Source organism: Lates calcarifer, linkage group LG19 (assembly GCF_001640805.2).
Source record: "Lates calcarifer isolate ASB-BC8 linkage group LG19, TLL_Latcal_v3, whole genome shotgun sequence".
Lineage (NCBI taxonomy): Eukaryota > Metazoa > Chordata > Actinopteri > Centropomidae > Lates > Lates calcarifer.
The window spans coordinates 23,050,813-23,072,142 of record NC_066851.1 but is presented as its reverse complement, the minus strand read 5'-3'; the positions used below and the strand labels follow the sequence as shown (position 1 = coordinate 23,072,142).

The window sequence follows — 21,330 nt, the reverse complement described above, 5'->3', positions numbered from 1 at the left end:
GGTGGCAGCATGCCAGTACTGTACAACAATAAAGTGAATATTTCAAAATGCATTCAAAATGTAAAAAGAACCTGCTTTGAACATTTTGAGAAACACATTATTAGCATATTTGAATTAATTTTCAATATGTTGGTAGAAACACATGTATGAAATATCTTATTCCAACACATGCAGTGAAATTTAGGTCAGTACTTGTTTAGCTGCTCTATGTCAAACTGCATTCCAATTATATCTCTAACCTACTGCAAGGGTTCTAAGAATTTATTGCAGATGCATAGATGTATGTCAGAAATATCTTGCAGACACTAACATGTTATTTTCTTTTTCACGTATATTTGAAAGTAAGAAATCAAGTATAAAGCTGTTTCCTCAATTCAAAAAACAATTCATGTATATGAACTTTAAATCTATGTGGTAATGTGTGGTTAAGACTATTTGTCTGCAGCCCAGATTATTGAACAGAGGCTCTGTGCCTGTTCAAGCAACACAGACCAAATATTTCTGTTTGTGATTATTATACCCAAAGGTTTTTAAAGCTGACTGGCCAATCTCAGGGGTGTTAACTGCAGTAATAACCTGCTTTTTAAAAGCTAAGTTATTATAGTTGTAAATGCCTGACTAATTTCACAATAGATTTACAAAACGTTTTGACTGCCTTCTGTTTAAATGAATTACACACTGATGAGAAGGAAGTAAACAGGTACTGGTTACACAAACATTGGCTGAAGCAGTGTGATTTTAAGTTGTACTTTCATTCAGACTTTCACAGCTGTCCAGAAAGCTGAGTTTGAGTCTTTAGCCATGTCGCCCTCTAGAGGAATGTGGAGTGTAATGGTTTTGTACAGATTAAACATAGAGGACATGTAATGTTGGGTTTAGAGGCACTAATAGACAGATGTAAACTTTTGACAGAGCCAGGCTAGCAGTTTCCCCCTGTTTCCAGTCTTAGTCTATGCTAGGCTACACAGCTGCTTGTGATAACGCTCAGAAGAAACTAACACTGATTTAAAGCGAAATGCAGCATGAACCATGGTTTCTGCAGGTACAGGTTGGGTTGGTTAGTTAGTTGTTTTTATCAAGCAGTTACTTGTCTGGAGGGAACAGTGTTGTCTAACCTGCTCTGATCTCAGGGTCCCTGCAGTCAACTGCTCTCTTTACCAAGGAGGCATACAGCACACTCACTGTTGCTAATAATACTGGCAATCTAGGGAATTTAGCCGACTCTATAATTGCACTCAGTAAAAATAGTTCATGTATAGCATCATGACCTTAGCTCCTACAGATTAAATATACACTACCTGTGTGATTTACTGTTTACATGTGTGAAAATGTAAGTTAAACTTGACATCCTGTGTGTGTTGTTCTTCAACAGTGGAACAAGAACAGATTCAGAAGAGGACCTTCACCAACTGGGTCAACGCTCAGTTGTCAAAGGTGAGCTGTGTCTCTGAACCCTGACCTCTCCACACCGTCTGTCTGCAACATCATTTGTGATTGAGGAATTTAAGCTGATTTGAAAAGAAAACGTCCACAAAAGACCTGCAATGTGTCGAAGGATTAGTCTACATTAGAATACTGAGTGTACAAACAAACATCCCTTCTTGCCTCAAAGGTTTGAATGTAGTGAGACTAATGATAATTAATACACATAGTCAGCTTTGTCACATGAAACCAAACCAGAGATATGGAAAGTCACCAGCAGGCAACTATATGCAAACTATTTTTAGTCTATTTAACGCAGAGGAAATTCATATTAGCAGATGAGACTCTTTAAGTGTTAGTATGCTTTATGTTACAGCACACAGCTAGTTTTACCTTCACACGCTCCATTTCTGTTGAAAGGAACAAATTAATTCATTCAGTTGTTGCATAATAATTTCCATTCCCTAAGATGCAGCTTAATAACAAAATGCAGGTGAGCAGGAACATGTGAGGGCATGATATGATGAATCACTGACTGAATTCACATGTACAACCATATTCCCTCAGTGGTTCAGTAATAAGATTGTTCATCTAACATCATGTGAGCTGCTCACTGTAACCTGTAAATAACCAGTGAGTCAAAACATGTTTTTACAACCTTTAATTTTAGTCACTTGTAATTCATTAGTTTTAATGTTATTATTTGTATTATTCTCGATAAAGATAAGAAGATGTACATTTCTGAAGAATATATCACGAAAGAGGCAGAAAAAAGAAAGTGTGTAATTACTGAGAAAATATTTTGTAATTCAATAGTAAATAAATGACGTCTGTGGACGTCCTGACAATTGTTTAAGACCCTGTAGTTTGTATCCTTGGTGTACAAACGGGGGAAAAATAATAAAAACATATTTGCTGCCACTGGAGTATAAAGCATCCATGCTAAGTTGTTGAGGCACTCCTTTATATCAATGTGTCAGGCATTTGATGATCAGCTGACATTATTCAGTTCCTCTGAAAGACGTCATAGACCAAAGGAAACCAAAGAAATATATTTTGAGGTTTGTGATACTTCATTAGAAGGAGATCAAATCCTATAAAACACAACCACATCCTACTTTATAACCATTAGAGGCTTTCACAGCAGCTTGTGTTTAAAGCAGATGCAGCGTGGCCTGAATTAGATTAAAAACAGCATTGTTGTGAAAGGTCGCTGTCTTAATCTATCTTAACTGGCTCCTAACATGAGTCAGCAGACTGTCAGCTCTCTTTCTGCCTCATGCTGGAGGTCAGCTGTAAATGTGACAGTGGAGGACAGTGGTGTGGGGAGTGGTGGTGGTGGGGACTGTGTACATAAATATAGCATTGCAGAGCAAGGTTCACAGCACACAGACAGACAGCAACAGACGGACACCACCCTCCCCTTCCCTCCACCACCACCACTACCCACCGACCACACCCCCGCAGTCCACCCATGGACGTCCAGCCAGCTCTGGGCTCAATGCTCGACTCAGTGGGACTCAGCAATAACTGAATGGTGGAGATAATTGTTAATCCTTTTGTGGTTGTTCACATTAGAGCTCACGTTGCACTAGTACCTTGTGTCACATGTGTCACATTTTCTTTCCATAATGCTCTACGTGCACTTTGGAAAGTCCTAACTAGCCTATAAAGCAATGGTTACTTTGTGTTGAAGGAAAGCTAAGCATAAAGGCCTCAGGAGAAAGGAGTTTATTCTGTTCTGCTGTCATGCATAGGCTGCTGCAGGACATGTTTGCAAAGAGATGACTTTTTCCCCTCATATTCCTTACTTGTTAGTTGTAGAGGTTAATAAAGATCACACACTGATTTAGAACTGGGACACATTGGTTTAATATGTAGTTACCATCAGTTACGAGTGATGTTATGAATACATGAGATTGTTACTCCATGAAGCCTGACAAAGCTCTGTGTGAGATCGAAGCATTGATTTATAGTCTGTCAGATGCACATGCAAAACTAGAATAATCATCATTTTCTGGAGAAAGGCCTCCCTTACTGACCAAAATGTCAGCTTCTCAGAAGCTAACAAGTAGCCTTGTTTTTAGCTTGACACCCACATGATTTAAAGTTTCACTAATTGGGTTTGCTTGGATTCAGGGTAAATTCCACAGTTGCAGCCTCTCAGAGTTCTGTCAAAACAGATTTTCTGACAGTAAACAAATTTGAACAGAAACAAAATAAAGTAAAATGTGTGTGTGTGTGTGTGTGTGTGTGTGTGTGTTGTGACAGCGGAGGCCACCATGTATGGTCATGGATCTGTTCACTGACTTCCGTGATGGCTCCAAATTGCTGGACCTGCTGGAGGTGATGAGCGGCCAGCGCATCGTGAGTCCTGTTTCAGCTCAGCCGTTAACATGCTTTCCAACCAACAGCTGGTACCAACTGACTGACACTGTGGTTGTATTTTGTAGAGTCGGGAGAGAGGCAGGGGAATGTTTCAGCACAGAAGCAACATTGAGAAAGCTCTCTCCTTTCTAAGGAAGAAATCGGTAAATGACACTGTGAGACCTGTTGTGCTGGTATTGAACACACCTTCTATACACTAGTACATTTATAGGTCAAAATGTAAAACTCCAAATTGCTGTAACTCATCTAAGTCATCAGTTAATGACTGTTGTAATTGAATAATCTCATTTTTGGGCCAAAGATTTTTTTTCCTAATGTTTCAATAGAGACTTTGTCAAAGTATCTCCTGTTTTCTCCTCAGATCAAACTAGTCAACATAAACATTCCTGACATCATTGATGGCAAACCGTCCATCATCCTGGGCCTCATATGGACAATCATTCTACAGTATCATGTGAGTTTAATATTTTTAAATTTTCGTTTCAACTGATACAGTTATCAGAGCTGTCAGATAAAAAGGTCACACTGTTTATCAAAAAGCCTCTTTTTCAGAAATGCAGAACAGTCTTCTGTTTAAGTAGATAAGATGGTTTTACACAATTTAGCAAATGAGTGCAGGAGGGAAACCACATGTTATTTAAGCTTAACATCTGCAAAATATATTTTTGTCAGTCCAGAGTGTCCCACAGATTTCAGTGTTTTTCTGTGTGGTTTCCCTTCCCTTTTCTTCCTCTCATATTGTCATTGTTTTACGTATTGTTACCTTTAACTCAAATATGAATGCCTTAAGTGTTGGCTGTGTGTGCTCACTGTGTGTGTGGTGGGGTTTTCTTAGATCGAGGAGCTGGCCAGCTGCCTATCATTCGACTCACGTCAGTCCTCCATGGAGTCTTTAGCCACTCTGGACTCACGCTCCACCCTGTCGAGCCGCTCGGCCAGCAGCAGTCCTGTTCCTCCCAGAGGCTCACCGCTACACAACCGCTTCAGGGTTTCTGCCAAGAAGGCCCTGCTGCTCTGGGTCCGGGAACAGTGTCACAAGTATGCACTCAGTTTACTGAATGGCATGACCATGACCATGATGTATTTAAATAGCATTGTGTAGAGTATATATAGAGTTATGTAGATATATCAGCTTACCAAATCATTGAGAAACCTCCAATAGATACAACTCCTCTGTTGTGGGCCAAGTATGTGATCCAAGAAGATATATTCTTACACTGGGACCTTTTAGATATATGGTCATAATAATAATAATAATAATAATAATAATGAATGTGTTTCCCTCAGAGCTGGCTGTTCAATAAATGTGAAGGACTTCAAATCAAGCTGGAGGAGTGGAGTTGTCTTCCTGGCGATCCTGTATGCTCTGCGGCCCGACCTGGTGGATCTGTCCAAAGCCAGAACCAGAAGCAACAAACAGAACCTGGAGGAGGCCTTCCGCATCGCAGAGAAAGAGTTGAGGATCCCCAGACTGTTAGAGCCCGATGGTGAGTAACTGAACTTTGCTGCAGTCTTTCAGTTCTGTGTGTGAGAGATCAGTTTCTGAATGACAGTGAAAACAGTGAACATTGCTTTTGGCTCTTTAAATTCTGGATCTTATATGTGGTCTGATGAATATTTGATTTATATTGAATTAATAACAGCCTTCCGCCATTTTTAATAAAAATGCTACAGTGAAGGTGTTTAGTGGATTGACAGTGATCAAAGTTTTAAAACTGAAAAGGCTCTTAATTTCACAATGGAAAAGACATTGTAGAGGACAATAATAACACAGTGGCAGTATATGTTTTCCTGTTTGCGCTGGTCCACATCAGCAGGCTGGGAGTGGCGACCCTGATGAAGGTGTGTTGTGAATATTCAGCCTCCACTGATCAGGTTTGACTAGTGGAGTAGGTGAGAGTGAAATATGATAAACAAGCCTCTCTTGCTATGAGATACTGTATTATAAACTAATTCTCAGATAAAGGTGGATATTGTAAAGAAAAATATCATAAAAATATTTGAGTTTTTTGTGACCTGCTGCTGAAAAAAAAACTAAATGTTATCATTTGTCATTTTGTAAAATTTTTGTTCACAAAAAATAAAATAACAAATTCAGAACATATCAGGAGCATATGAGTGCTTTCTGCACAGGAGTTTAACAAGTTGATACCAGTGCAGGAACTTTTTGACAACAGTCTGAGTTTACGAACACAGACACCCACAGATTGGCCACATGGTTCACATTTTATTATGATTTATTAGCCAGTCCTCCACAATCAGTTTTCTACAGTTGCACTTAGTTACTGATTTGCACGAGTGTTTTGCTCATTTGTATCTTATCCCTCTCTGCATGGTCTACTCCAAAAACTCAGATTCCTCTGATTTCTCTCACTGACATACTTACGTAGCAGTAATTTATGTGGTGCCATGTGAATCTTTGTGAACGTGTGCTGAGTGTGGCTGAGTGTTGTGACTGAGCCATACCCAGCGAGCCTGAGGGCAAGTGAGATGACGATCTGACAGTCTGCTGACTCCCTCACTGCTTGTTTGCTTCAGTCTCATATAAAACCCTCACTTGTTTCGCTGTGCTCTGCTTGTTAGTTTGTTAGCAGACATTTATAAGCTGGATGTTTTAAAGACAGAAGAGTTACACCTCCATTCCTCAGATTCCAGTATTAAGCTACACTTGCTTCAGGGAGCTTGCTCATGTGTTAGTCTTTGACAGTAGTGTGGTAGTGTGAGGCTGATCATGGAGGATTGTGATGTGGATGCAGATGTGGACGTTCGAGACCCCGATGAGAAGTCCATCATGACCTACGTGGCTCAGTTCCTGCAGTACTCCAGAGATCTGCCAGTGCCAGAGGAAGAAATGCAGGTGTGTATCACTGTATCATATTCTACACAAGCAATGCAATGTAATACACCATTTCACACTGCAGCAGCATTTGCAGAAAAGGTTTTTCAGTGTAGCTCCTGGTTCTGACTACTAGTTCAGGTAGCGTTAAGGATTCTGCTCAAGTTTAACCACAGCTGAGCTCTGTGTAATTCAGTCCTGCTCAGTAAACATTGTTTGATTGATTTGATTTGTAGGTTAAAAGAAGTCTGCACATCAAGGTTAAAACAAGCCAACATTTGGACATATAAAAGTAGTTTCAATAGGACTTGGATTACTTTATTTGACTGTGAAACAGGTCTACACTGCACTATTATATACAGTTATATGCAAACTACATATCTAAAAAAACTTTTATGGTTAGTTTTAATCTCAACACTTTGATGTCATTTGATGTGCAAATCAGTAAATCTCTGTGCATTCCTCTTTTTTAACTACTCTAATCGTTCTGTTTACAAGAGTCTTACTGAAGAGTTACTGTTGTTAAAGTCAGTGTATAAACATGTGTACAAAATCACACACATGTTGAGCAGGGATCCTTTAAATCTGGTCCACAAAGTGTTGTTCCAGTTCCAAAGATATAAACTGGAGGCAAGGAATTTTCTAGTAGGACAATAAATGTATTGTTCTTAATGGACTCCACACCAACATCTGTGATGCTTCTGTGATGCACTGTTTCCTACCTCTGATACACTTTTTCTGTCATTTGCACCATCCTTTCTTTTTTGCAAATTGTCCAGAATGTATACAGATACAGATATGTGTGTGAGAAATTGATATCAGGCTGAAATAGATCATTAATTAACTAATGTTAAGAAGCACTGTGTCTGCATCATTTTGTTTGTTTCCTCTCCTCTTTCTTTCCTTCCCTTTTTCCTCCTAGACACAATATCTGACTCCTCCTAAAAGTCCTTCTCCTATCAACCTGCCTGTTCACTACACTCCTGCTATTTCTGCTTCACCTCTGCGACAGGTAGACCCCACTGTCACAACCCACCACGGTTTCATCTCTCACCTTTACGTTCTTGTTGACCAGTAATAGATTAGTGATACCTTATAATAAATAATAATTGATGTTTGTGTGAATCTACTCTGTCTCTGTCAGTGCCACACCCCCTGTTACTACTTTTTGGTTTAAAAAGAACTGATGCTTCTCTGTGTTTATTCAGTGTGTTTGGAAACCCTCTGGCTTGCTGGTTTATAATTGTCAGTGTCATTACTGTCATGTCAGATGATGTAAATCAGGCGCACTGCTCCTTTGTAGAACCCACAAATAACTCTAGATTTTATTACTGATGATTAAATATCTTAGAGAAACGCCAGGAAAGATGTTTATTGGGATGGCGCAGCAGCTACTTCAATTAAAAACTCAGTTGCTTAAAGCCAAGATTACCTTCAAATCACATGGTGGTTAAAAGCAGGACGGATCATGCAGAATCAAACTAGTTTTCCCTGTTCCCTGGGAAAGGATCCAAAACCACAGTGAGGGTGTGTTTCTCTGCCTCCCATGAGATGAATAAAGTGCTCACAGGGTGACTGCAGTGCAGTTATACCCTGCACTGAAATGCTGCCAGGTTCGCCTGTCGTACAACTCATGACAGATCAGTCATGATGGACAAAACACCTGTCAGCTCGAGTTTCTGACAAGATATCAGCATGTTCATATGTAGCTGCTGTAGGCATTTGTGTTTTTAATCCTCTGTGTATGATGTTACTTCAGCCTGCAGTGATTGTGGAAGATATGTTGCAGGATGGACAGCACAGAAAAAAGGCATTTGTTCAAATTTGAGAAATGCATCTAAAAATTGCACCAAATAAAAAAATACCTGCATTGCTACTTCACACTAACTTCTTTATAAACACAGTAGACTTTGCAAGCTGTAGCAGAATAAAGGCGGCTATTGAACACATTGCCATGATTTTATGATTTAAAAAAACAACTTTGTTGCCAGAGCAGGCTTATGTACGGGCTTGGTGCTCTGCTGTGCACAGACTTGCTGTAAGTACAAGAAATTTTGGCACCACAGCTGCCATTCTGTTTCGTGTAAAGTATCTCATGAAGGGTGTTGGTGCCTTGTGGGAAATCTTTTTTCTTGGCTCATTTGGTTTAACAACAGTAACAACAAATTGTTTACATAAATTTTGTATAGTATTTTAGCACTAGAGGAGAAGAGGAGGAGAACAGCTTTTTCTCTGCAGCTTTTGCTTTTGTCTGTATGTAACATAGGTTAATGAAGTTAGTTAAGCCTGGAATTGTTTGAATGACTTCAGTCAATAACTGCTTTTTAATTTCCTCGTCGCCAGGCAACACCTGATCGCAAGGCACAGGAAGTGACGTGCTGGCTGGTTCAGGCCTACGACGAGCTCCTAGAGGGATGGGATTCCACAGAAGGAGAGAGCTACTCAGAGAGATACCATGTATGTTTCCAGCTAGTTCCTATCAGGACACATAAAGCCAAAACGTGCCAAGTACCACTGCATTGTCTTTGTCTTATTAATTGTGATACATTCATATATCACTTACACAATTGGTGACACAATTGTTAGCCACTGTCTCACACAAGTGATATTATAAATATTGATGCGAAATCCTGCTTAACGTTATGTATCATTGATGTCCTGCAAAAAAAGTGGATCCTTGATATTTTACTCTCTGAGTTGACCTTACAAGAGTGGCACTAAAGATGACATGTTCCATCCCTCAGGTATTTCAGACCTTTCTGGTGTCCTTTAATGAGCAGCGACGGCCCATTATGCCTTTGTTGACAGCGATGAGACGAACCCCGAAACTGAGCGAAGAGCAGCGGGCTCTCAGAGAGGCGTGGGACACCCTCACTGAAAAGGTCAGTTCCACTCAGGTCTCTTGAAAAACCTTGAAAAAACTGTAGAGCTTGTACAGTTTTGATATTGGTGTACGTGTGGTTCATTTCTGTAGTTTTTGGTTAGGTTACATCTCCAATATGTATTTATATATTTGCAATATTTTATTTATATGTATGCACCATTATACAATTGTTGTTATGAAATATGGCTTCTTTCTCTCTGTTCTTTCATTTAGCTTCGTGAATACAGAATCGAGTTAGACATGAGTCTTCCAGCTCCTTTGGATTCAGTGGCTCGCTGGCTGCTGAGAACAGAGGGAGTTCTGGCCGAGGAGGAGGGTGACCCACAGGATCATGGCCGTGCTGCTGATGAAGCAAGGGAGAAACAGGAGCTGCTCAAAGTGAATATTTACTGCATCCAACCCTTAAACTATACAACAGTGATACTGACTAATAAACACAGGTTCCTCAGGGAGTTTCCCATGTTAAGGATAAAAATAACCTCAGCTGAATAACCCCTTTATCTGAGTATCCATCCATTCATTTTACTGTTGAGAGAAATTGTTGAACACGGTGTTGACATACTCTCCTCTTTGCAAGGCTACATAGACTTTTCATAAGCTCACAAGTGAATGTTGCTCTAGGTTTGCCTAGAGGAGATGCCACAGCAGGTGAAGACCTTCCAGTCCTTCCAAAACATGGATGAGGACGGAAACATGACGGTTCCTACTGATAAGATGGAGGAGCTAAAGAGGAGGTGAGGGTACTTTCCCAGGTGGACTGTGTGTTCATATACATGTATTAAATCATATGTGCTGTATGCACAGCGCATGAATTGATTACTTTCCCTCTGGCAGTACATCACTAGTTGTACAATAATGTCATGAGCTGGAACTGGATATGATACAAGAAGACACTTCTTTAAGCACAGAAACACACCAGCAGTTACAATGCAAGACATGTGGTATACTACTATAACAAACAGCTGTGTTAAGTGTTGTTTCATTATGACAGTTTAACATTTCAACAAAATTATTATACATATTATTAAGTTTCAAGTTCTCTAACAGGAGTTAGCTGTTCCCTCTTTTATATTTGAAGTTACATGTCAGGGCGTATGTAAGCTTTGACTTTTTTTGTGGATGTCTTCAACAGGTTCACCAGTGTGAGAGTGACTGCCAAATACCATGGGATCAAGCTGGAGTACCGTGAGCACCGACACACAGTTTTGGATCTGTTGGGGCAAATCAGGACCAAGCTCCGTGTCTGGAAGAGGCCTTACATTTCTCCAGAGGCTGTCAGGGTGTTGCTGCAAGAATGGCATGTGAGTAGTCCTTGTGCACATTTGGCATCTTCAAAACATACCTTAATGATTGGGAGTGGCTGGATGGAGGTGGCATGTTCATGCTTTACACATTATATAAGTTAGGATAACATGCTAAACATGCTAAACACCTGACATATGCTACATTGGCCACTGTAAAGAGGGCAAAACATTTAGCTTTGGAAACGACATTTCCCTTGGTGCCACTCTGATAAAAATGTGCCACACTAGTGGTAAAGGTAAGTAACAAAGTTCATCTCCCCACATATTCATCCAAAAATGTTGTTTCTACTGTGTAATGAGCCTGACTGCTATGGCTGTATTCATAACATCTTTTTTTAACGCAGGAGCTGGTAAACACACAGGAGCTACCTTCACTGTTGGAAGCAGCTCTTCATAAGTTGAAGCAGATTTCTGAGAAATATTCAAGCAAATCTGCCCTAGGTAAGTGTTCTGTGACACATTGAATTTCTTCATCTAAATAAGATTAATGCATAGGATCTTTACCTGGACTTTTATTGAACAGCCTTTACATTTTCCTTGCTGATCCAGCCAGTTCATAGATTCAATATGGAATGCTTGACTGCTGATTGCCTTTGCTCCTCAGCTGCAGATTATCACCACGTCAGTCAGCAGGTGAAGCAGCTGGAGGAGGACACCGCCGTGGTACTGGAGGAGGTGAACACAGTCAAGAGCACCATGGGACGGGTCCTGTCTACCTGGGACTCCTACAGCGACTGCCTCAGCTCCCTGCAGGCTTGGCTGGAGCAGGGCTCTGCAGCACTCAGCCCTGGCCACAGAGCAGAGGTATTATAGTTAAAATAGAGGAGAGAGAGAGAGAGAGACGAACAGTACAAATATTTTGTTGACATCATGTGCTATGGTGCTATTCATTGTGTTTAGGTTTCTCTCAATTAAAATTGTGTAAACAAATTTCATTCAGTGATAAAAAAGCAAACCAGTGTAGCTACATAGCTTTACCATATGCTACTACAGCTTCCTGCTTTGTTCCACCCACTGCAACTCAGCCAATAAGATTCCTCCAGAGCAAGTTCTGCATTTTGAAACATATTTGTAAATGTCTAGTAAAATGTATCACAAAATAATAAAAATGCCTATAGTTATAGACACACAGTTTTTATACACGTTTGATTGATATATTCATGTTATTTAGGTGACGTCTGAATCTATGGCTGAATGGGGCTCACGGCACGCCCACCTGAACGAGGTGGGTAACTTCCTGATCGAGTCAACAGACCCTCAGACCAGCAGGAGCCTGGCAGAGGAGCTGCGCAGGCTCAACATGCACTGGGCCGAGTTTGTCAAGAGAAACACTTTTGTAAGTTACAGAAGGAAAACCTGGCTGGTGAGACACAGAAAATTTGATGCTGTTTGTGCAGTGACATTTGTTTTGCCCACATCTTGGATGTCTTTGGTTTCATGTCACTGTCACTGGTGTCATGTTCAAGCTGGAGCCAATGAAGAATGAGCATTTTTGCCTGATTAAAGATTGAAACATGCAATCGCTTTTTAATTTCCTGTCAGTTGACTTATCACTCTTTTCTCTAATATGAAATATAAGACCCTATATGTGTAACTTTTTGCCAGGCTTTTTCTGATTCAAGATGAGTGGCTTCATTCATATGTTGGCCTGGTTTCTTCACTGTTTATTTCATGTCAAGTGACTAGTGACAGCAGGGAATCTGGTGTCTTAGTAGTCTCATGGCTTTGGAATTTAAGGTTTAATTGTCCTATTGTTATCATTATTCCCACACTGTAATATTAAGGAGTGGCCTCAAGTTTGAAAGTGGTACTCCACCTTTACCTTTTGTGTGGAGGCAGTTATAAATGCAAGGCTTTATAGTCTTTGAAAACAGGGTATTATCATGTGGCTTCATTGATGTCTCAAGTTGCAGGTGTTAAAAATAACTCAGTCAGTTGTCTGTGAAATGAATCTGTATGACTATTGTATCATATCCATGTGTTATTAACATACAGGAAACAAGTGCAATTAAAACATTAATGACTAATGATTAAGAATAAACAGTCCCAGCAGGTCTGATTAGCTCATCTGGTACACACAAGTAATCAGCTTTTATCTGTACATCACTGAGTTTTCTTCTACTCTTTGTGTTATTTAATATCCTTACTAGGACAGCATGGCTGAACCCAGTCCTAATGTCCAGGCCAGACCCCAGGACCCCCAGGCTCTGATCAGAGAGGCCACTCTTATTCTCAAAGAGCCTCTGGAGGCGATGGCAGGTCCTTTGCGCACCTACAGGAAAAGAATACAGGTGGGAAAAATGGACTCATTAGCCATTCGCTGTTCATTTTATACACTGTTTTATACACATATTTTACTTTGGAATTGACTGTTTGCTTTCTTCCTCTCAGTTCATAATGAGGAAGCTAAAAGAGGTGGATCTGGATGCTCTGGCTCCCTCTCCAGAATGCCCAGCAGATCAGATACAGAAACTGAAGCTTGCTATACCTGAAGTATGAATGATTTCTTTTTATTTTATACTCTTCATACAGCTGTATTTTGTAGCATACAAGTCTTGTGTTTATCACAATGTGTAGCTAAATAGCTACTGGCAGGTGCGATTTGTGAATGTAACATGTCCTGTACATTCATTACTGTACCATTACCGATTGATTTCTTAATGTCACCAGGTGATGCAGACCATGTTTGAGGCAGAACAGGTTTGTGCAGAGCTGCAGCACAGTGTGTCTGGTTTGGACAGTCGCCTAGCTGAACTCCTGCACTGGGAGACAGAGGCCAGGGAGCTTTACCAGCTGCTGAGGGCTGCAGAGCGACAACGGCAACAGAGAGGCCAGGACCCACGAGCCAGGGTAAGGCTATCCACAGAGTAGGAAGGGTGTTCTGCTTTATGTCTTTTCATAAAGACACCCTCATGCATATTTGAGGAAACACTGATGGTTATTCAACACCATTTGTTCCCACAGGTCCTGATTTCCCGTGGTCTTCAGCTGGAGGGTCAGGTGGTAACCGAGGAACAGGACCTGCAGGTGATGGTGATGACAAATCAGAAGAACTCTCCCATCCAGTACCTTCATGCCTCTGCCATACAGGACCGAGTGCGAGCGGCTGTTGCTCAGTCACAGGCCAGTTGTCTTTTAATAAACTGCACAAGCCATTGAGTTTTGTATGTTCTACTTATGATAGTAAGAAATAAGAAGGGCATAGCATGACAAGCATAGCAGAGAATATTAATACAACATAATTACAATGTCATATTTTCAATCCTAGGAGGCTGTTGGTATGCTGAGCAGCCTGGGAGCCAGAAGAGACAGAAGCAGAAGCCCTCCAGAAGGAACTCCTCCACCAAAAGTCTTTATCCAGACTAAAGAAAAGCCTCAACATCTGAGACAGTCAGACTCCAGGCAGCCAACTCAGCAGCCTGAGACAAAGTTAGTCTCTCATCAGCGTCACGAAACCTTTGTTCCAAAGATAGTGGTGCAAGAATACAGAGAGGAAAAGATGACTTCTCCTCCAATGCCATATACCTACGCACAAGCTGTGATGCATACCAGGACAAAGTCACCACAAGAAGGTCAGCCTAAGGCCTGGTCAGAGACTGCTGAACGAAAACAACAACGGCAGACTCAGGAACAAGGATTGATAATGCAGCAGCAGCAGCCACAGCAGCAAGAACAATATAACAGACAAAAGGAAAAAGAATTACAACAGCAAGAACTCAAACAGCAGCAACCACAAGAAGTGCAACAACAAGAACTGATGCCAACACAACCGACAACAACAGCAGCAGAAGCAGGAACAACAGGTGGAGCAGCAGCAGCAGATTGAAATGCATCAATATCAAGTTCAGCAGCAGGTGGTAACTCATATTCAGGTTGAAACACAAGTCAAACAGATGCCAGAGCCTGACGAGCAGACTTCACCTCAACAGCCAGCTGTAAAGAAAGCGCATTTAAGCTCCAGTGAGCTTCAAAGCAGAAAGTCACAGGCCCTGAGGAACCGGCCCTGGCTTCAAAAACCTGTCTCAGGAGAGAATAAAAGTCCAGCTCAACAGGATTCCACTCAGGATCTAGTTCAGTCTACAGAGACACAGCCAAAGTCAGACAGAGAAGCAGCATCAGTTCAGGTTGTTCATCAGCCTACAGGAACTCCCAAGCCTCAGCCTGAGGCAAACGCCAAGGCTACCAAGCAGTCACAACAACAAAAAGAGCAACAAAAACAAACACAGCAACTGCAAAATGAGCAACGTCAGCAGCGTCAACAAAAAGAGCAGAAAGAGCAACAACTACGGAAACTGGAAAAACAGCACAAGCAACAGGAACAGCAGGAACAACAGAAGCAATCACAGCAAATTGTAAGACAGGTACAACCAGACTCAGACACCAAGGCTAAATCCCAGAGTATAACTAGGGCTCAGCCTGACCCACAAACAAAGACACAACCCCAAACTACTGTTCAGTCTATATCTCAGGTAGTCCAAGTACATTCGACAAGTGTGTCTCACACTACGGCAAACAGCAAGCAACCACTGAAAACCATGCCACAAACCGAAGTGAGCCATGGTCAGGCACAGGTTCTTCCACAACCCCATGGTCCCATGAAAACACAGACACAATTACCGCTCCAGTCTCAGGGTCAGGCACAGTCCCAAACAGTTGTCCCAGATGAACGTCAGCTAGGTATGCAACCACAGGGTTCGCTCCAGGGTCTAGCTCATGGTCCAGCTGTAGCTCACATGCAGACGTGGGCTCAGGTCAGACCTTCTTCCCCTATGCAGGCTCCACCACAGGGCCAAATGCAGCTTCCTGTGCCATCCCACATTCAACTTCGTAGTCATCCACAGTCATGGGCCCCTGTTAGGCCCCCCTCTCCCAAGCCACCTACACAGACCCAGCCTCAAACCCATACTCAAGCAATCACTGATCCTCAAACCCATACTCTGTCAATGACCCAGGCTCAAAGCCGTCCTCAGCCAGATACACAGACTCAAATCTGTGCTCAGTCCTTGGGCCATTCTCAAACCCATGCTCAGTCTATAACCCAGGTGGCTCAAACTCATCCTCAGTCCAGGGCCCATCCTCAAACTCATGCCCAATCAATGACCCAGGTTCAAACCCATCCTCAGCCAATGGCCCACACTCAAATCCATGCCCAGCCCATGGTCCAGGCTCAAACCCATCCTCAGCCAATGCTCTGGACAAGTCAGGCCCAACCTTTGACTCAACAACAAACCCCAGCTCAACCTGTAGTTCAGCCTCAGGGTCTTTCTCAGCCTATGACTCAGTATTCCACATATGCTCAGCCACCCATCCAGCATCCAGGCCATACCTCCCAGGGCCAGCTGCAGGCTTGGACTCAGACTCAGGTCAGAGCCTCATCACCAATGTCCGTCCAGAATCCACAGGCTGCAGCACAACCTCAGCCTTATCCCCAGGGTTACTCCCAGGCACAGTCTCCACCCCAGCAGTGGCCACCCAAACAAGAGCCACAAAATCAAGCCTTTCCCCAGCAGAGACATCCTGTTCCTCAGGCATATTATCAGCAAACAGATCAAACGCCACAATCTCAGACCTATCCACCAGTTCAGCCTCTACCTCAGTGGGCCCAGACTGGGCCTCAGCAAGGACCTCAGACAGTCCCCCCTCGATATTCCCACATGGGGCCATCATATTCTCATCCTCAAATGCAACCACAAACACAAACCCAACCCTGGGCTCAAATACAACCCCAAATGAGGCCACAGAGTCCCATGCAACAACAACCACAGATGAGAGATTATAGTGCTGTTCAGATCCAGATGCAACAAGGCCAAATGCAGCAGCAGACTTGTGTTCAGCCACCACCCCAAGTCCAGCCCCAGCCTTATCCACAGCCTTGGTCTCCGCAATATTCACAGATTCCGCATCAGCCCCAAACTCAGCATCACCTTCAACCTCAAATGCAACCTCAAATACCTTTTCAGTCACAACCACCACATCTAACCCATCCTCAGCTTCCTTCACAACCACATCTTCAAACTCAGCCGCAGGCTCAATCCCAAACACACCAGACACACATCCAGACACAGTCATCAGTACAAGCAAAGCCCCTTGCCCAGACTCAGCAGCCTCAGCTCAGTCTTCAGTTCCAGGAGCCCCCACCACAACCCAAACATCAGGCCCAGCTTCAACAACAGCTGAAAATTCAGTCACCAACTCAACCAAAAGGTGAATCATCCTCACAACCCAAACCTCCGGCCCAATTAGCACTACAACAAGAGGTTCAATCTCCAACTCAAACTAAGGTTCAGTCACCAACCCAATCCAAGATTGGATCACTGCCAGAACCTGTACTTGAGCACCAGTTGTCACCACAACCCATTGCTCAGTCGCCAACCAAACCCAAGGCTGGATCACCTCTGCAACCCAAGCCACAGTCCCAAATACCACCACAACCTGAGACTCAATCACTGCCAACTAAGGTTCAGTCACTGACCCAACCCAAGACTGGATCACTGCCACAACCTGTACCTGAGCCCCAGTTGCCACCACAACCTGTGGCTCAGTCACCAACCAAGCCCAAGACTGGCTCACCCCCGCAATCCAAACCACAGGCCCCAACAGCACCGCAATCTGAGGCTCAATCACCAACTCAAACCAAGGTTCACCCACCAACCCAACCCAAGACTGGATCCCTGTCACAACCTGTACCTGAGCCCCAGTCCCCACTGCACCCCATTGCTCAGTCACCAACCAAACCCAAGCCTGGATCACCTCCACAACCCAAGCTGCAGGCCCAAACAGCACCACAATCTGAGGCTCAATCACCAGCTCAAATCAAGGCTCAGTCAGCAACCCAACTCAAGTCCCAATCTCTGCCACCCCTCAAACCTCAGGCACAGTTGCCACCACAGCCCCAACTTCAGGCTCAGTCACCACTGTTAGCCAAGGCCCAAACTGTAACACATTCCAATGCTCAGTCACCCCCACAGGCCAGACCTCAGATCCAACCACTTGCACAATCAAAACCTCAAACCCAGTCTCCTCCACAGCCCAAAACACAACAGCCCCAAACTATTCTTCTCTCTCAGGTCAGTGTGCTGCCTCAGTCCCAGGCTGATTCACCAGACCTCTGCATCAAACCTCCAGTCCTGGCTCAGGTGCCTCCCCAGGCCTACACTGAGGCTTATGCCAAGGCACAGGCTCTGGCAAGGAATGGCTTTGAAGAGGCCAAGCACTGCCTGCAGGAGCACATCCTGGAAGCCATCAACGTCTTCAGAGATAAATGTATATCACCTGAGCAAGTATCAGTGAAAGAGGTAAACCTAATTATTGATATATATCAGTCTTTATTAGCAACGCTAATTAGTATGTTTTAAATCTGCACATTTTTCATTCAATTACAGCTCTGCTTTATTTTCTAAGTTTCTAATTGAAAAACCAAGTTGCAAGGAGCCAGTCTGCAACTGCAACATATGCCTTTCTCCTCAGGAGACTCTAAAGACCCTGGACCCAGAGTTGCTGGAGGAGTTCCTTAGAGCAGCCAAGGGTATGGAGGCCTTTTGTACACCCTCACAGCTCAGAGACATGGAGTTCTTCACCCAGTCAGTCAGGACACAGTGGGAGGTAGGACACAAACCCACTTACTGTTGGAGTTGTTTGTTAAAGTGTGGGATTTTAATTGCTATGAATAAACAACCATTCACATTTGTTAGTTTTAATGAGGCTTTAGCATGTTCTTTGAGGTACAAATGTGTCAAATAATAGTCTGTGCATGTCTTTAAACCATTGCAACATTGTCTGCCTATGTCAGCTTTTTTTAAAATATGAATGCCAGAAGATTGCTCATTTGCTTGCATACAAAGCGTTCATTTTATAAGCCTTTCATTGAGTACTTTGTTCTAACATGTCATGTGGTTTTTTTAAAATTCATTTTATATCTCCCAGGCTGTGAGAGCTGAGATCTCAGGCTTTTTGCAACAATTACGGTTTGAAGTAACAAGGAAAGACTTTAACACAGCTGCCCTGCAGTGTGAGATGCACTTAAGCTCCCGATTAGAAAAACAAGTTAAGGTAGCTAAATTACTAGAACTAAGCTCTTGGCAGGTGCGCTTCAGTAGATGGGTATGCTGCCAGCTTATCTGCTATGCTTATCTAACTTTTTTCCCTCATCCTTCTTTGTATGCCTCCAAGGAGACAGACAATGGAACTTGGTAACTGTGATACTTTTCTGGTTGCTCCTTAAAAGAATGCTGTTTTTGTTTGGGTCATACAACACTATTTAGTATCTTGATTATCGGCCAGAAAAGAGAAACACAAATGCAAAATTTAAAAAAAAAAAAAACAGTTTTGATGAAATTCTCAGTGTAATATTGTACAGAAGACAAAACATTTTCAGTAAAAGATAAAAACAGCATTCTTTTTTATTTTTCATGCAGAACACCTGTTGGCTGTTGCCATCTGGGGGTTGGCTTGTGTGTTGTAGTAAAGTCTGTCAAGCTATTTCAATCAAAAATAGAAATATTAAAAATAATAATTTTGTAATGATGATAGATGATGATAAGCAGATCAAAACAAATTATACTGTAAGTTTGCACATATTTTTTTTATTAATCTAAAAGCTAAGCTCAGAGTGTAACAAGCATTGAATTGGTAGTATTGATCCTTTGGCTGCAAATGCACTAATTACCATGTCTGTTTGCCAACTGTTTTCACTCTGTCAACACTTACCAGGCTTGCTTCTCAGCGGATGGCAGCTTTGCCCAGGCAGGGCAGCACCTAGAGGCTTTAAAAGAGCTGTGTGACACCCTGAGCCCAGAGGATGCTCACCGCCTGGCCCAGACTCAGCTGAGGGAGTGTGAGACGAGGCTGGCTGCCATCCAGCGGCAGTTCAGTGGAGACCAAGATATACCACGCCCTGACTCTAGGTGGGATATTAAGTGTAATACAGTCTACTAAATATCGGATGGTGATGGCAGATTTTTATCTTGTCTTAATACTGTGAACATGAGGTTGAATGACCTATTAAAATAGATGTTTGGAAGTTAAGATGATTTTTGTTCTCTACATTGCCTTTTATTAACAGTAAGAAAAGGGGATGCAGCCTTTTCATTTCAGATGATTTCTCAGACAGAAAGTCCTTGAAACTTCACACATCAAACATTCCACTTCCACTTGTGGCTGTCTGCAGACTGATTTTGTCCTGTGTAGCAGTTAAGATAAAATGTTAAAAAGGAACACAGAAATGATTGTCCTTGTTTCTTTTTCATAGGGTTCCTGTTGCCTTCAGTGAGGATCTAACCACACAAAAGGAGCGTGACAAACCTCAAGTCTCAGCTGAGGTATGACTTACTTCCACTGAAACCATTTACTCTCTAGAGTCAACTCAGTTAGAGCTCCTCTAAAATATTTTTCCCAAAGAAAGTTTTCAGACCCTGCCAGCACTGCTTCAGTAACAACAGTTTCACATTTTCTTGTTATATACATTTATGCCTGTAAGCTGATCATCAGCTCTTACTCTTTTCAGGTGTCTGAGGTGACAGTGAAAACGGTCAGTGTGGAGAGGAGGGAGGTTGAAAAACAGCCGTCTGTAGAAGAGGAAGTCACCAAAAAGGAGACTTTAGAGAGGTAGACTTAATTAAGCACAGTCTAGTCCTTGATAACAAAACATACATTGTATTAATCAAAGCTATTTGGATATTCAGTGTTTAACTTGTTTTCTTCATTTGTTTTAACAAATAAAATCTCCAGATATGAGAATTGTAAGAGGACTCTGCAAGTCCAACTTTCCAAGAATGAACAGAGCATCAAGGATGTCCCCTCTGACTCTGTCTCTCTTAAAGGCTTGCACACACGGTTGCAGGAAATACAGGTACAACACAACTTTGTGTGTGACAGAAACAGAAACAATATTGTTTCAGTGTCTAGAGATGACAATTGTTTTTGTGCTATATTTACAAAAACCAGTCCATTTGACGTGCCAACAATGTTAAGTTGAACCCTGTTTTTTCACAGTTCCTGAGGCAGGAGACTGAGTCTCTGTGGTCTGAGTATGGAAACCTGTGCTCCCAGTGTTCCCAGTCGAATGGTAACACTGGTCTGGAGCAGGAGAAGGCAGAGCTGCACGAGCAGTGGCGCAGCCAACAGTTAAACCTTCAGAGGAGAGGCAGCTCGCTGGGCGCTGCCCTCAGACAGATTGACTCCACAGAGAACCACATGGTGGACTTCACTGACCGTCTGGACCGTTACCTGAGACAGCCCAAAGACGTCACTGCCTTCACACTGGCCAATACCAACATCCTGAAAGATATTAAGGTCTTCTGCCGGTCATACATATCTTTCATTTGTGTTAAATTTGTCAGTCTGTCACTGAGTTATGTATCTGACAATAAGAGCTAGAGTTAATTGACATAAGTGAAGACTGCAAAACAAAGACCCTGACTGCATGTTGACTTTAACCATTTGCAAACCAATCTCACACTTCACAGTCATCTCATCTCTCATAATACTTGATCTCCTTT

The 21,330-nt window shown here is 42.5% G+C and overlaps 1 protein-coding gene across 1 annotated transcript in view; it reads left to right on the top strand.

Moving 5' to 3' along the window:
* Positions 1 to 21,330, top strand: part of syne2b (spectrin repeat containing, nuclear envelope 2b) — a gene marked incomplete in the record, with an annotated part of 122,279 nt that overhangs the window by 12,287 nt on the left and 88,662 nt on the right. Inside the window, 28 exon segments of the mRNA XM_051078358.1 lie at positions 1,373 to 1,434; positions 3,694 to 3,789; positions 3,876 to 3,953; positions 4,172 to 4,264; positions 4,646 to 4,848; positions 5,098 to 5,297; positions 6,567 to 6,667; positions 7,569 to 7,658; positions 8,990 to 9,103; positions 9,391 to 9,528; positions 9,744 to 9,908; positions 10,152 to 10,264; positions 10,663 to 10,831; positions 11,179 to 11,275; positions 11,439 to 11,638; positions 12,006 to 12,170; positions 12,985 to 13,125; positions 13,226 to 13,327; positions 13,505 to 13,684; positions 13,799 to 13,957; positions 14,103 to 14,657; positions 14,659 to 18,129; positions 18,302 to 18,436; positions 19,544 to 19,737; positions 20,082 to 20,151; positions 20,337 to 20,437; positions 20,561 to 20,681; positions 20,825 to 21,124. Of these exon segments, the coding sequence (XP_050934315.1) occupies positions 1,373 to 1,434; positions 3,694 to 3,789; positions 3,876 to 3,953; positions 4,172 to 4,264; positions 4,646 to 4,848; positions 5,098 to 5,297; positions 6,567 to 6,667; positions 7,569 to 7,658; positions 8,990 to 9,103; positions 9,391 to 9,528; positions 9,744 to 9,908; positions 10,152 to 10,264; positions 10,663 to 10,831; positions 11,179 to 11,275; positions 11,439 to 11,638; positions 12,006 to 12,170; positions 12,985 to 13,125; positions 13,226 to 13,327; positions 13,505 to 13,684; positions 13,799 to 13,957; positions 14,103 to 14,657; positions 14,659 to 18,129; positions 18,302 to 18,436; positions 19,544 to 19,737; positions 20,082 to 20,151; positions 20,337 to 20,437; positions 20,561 to 20,681; positions 20,825 to 21,124 (7,613 nt within the window).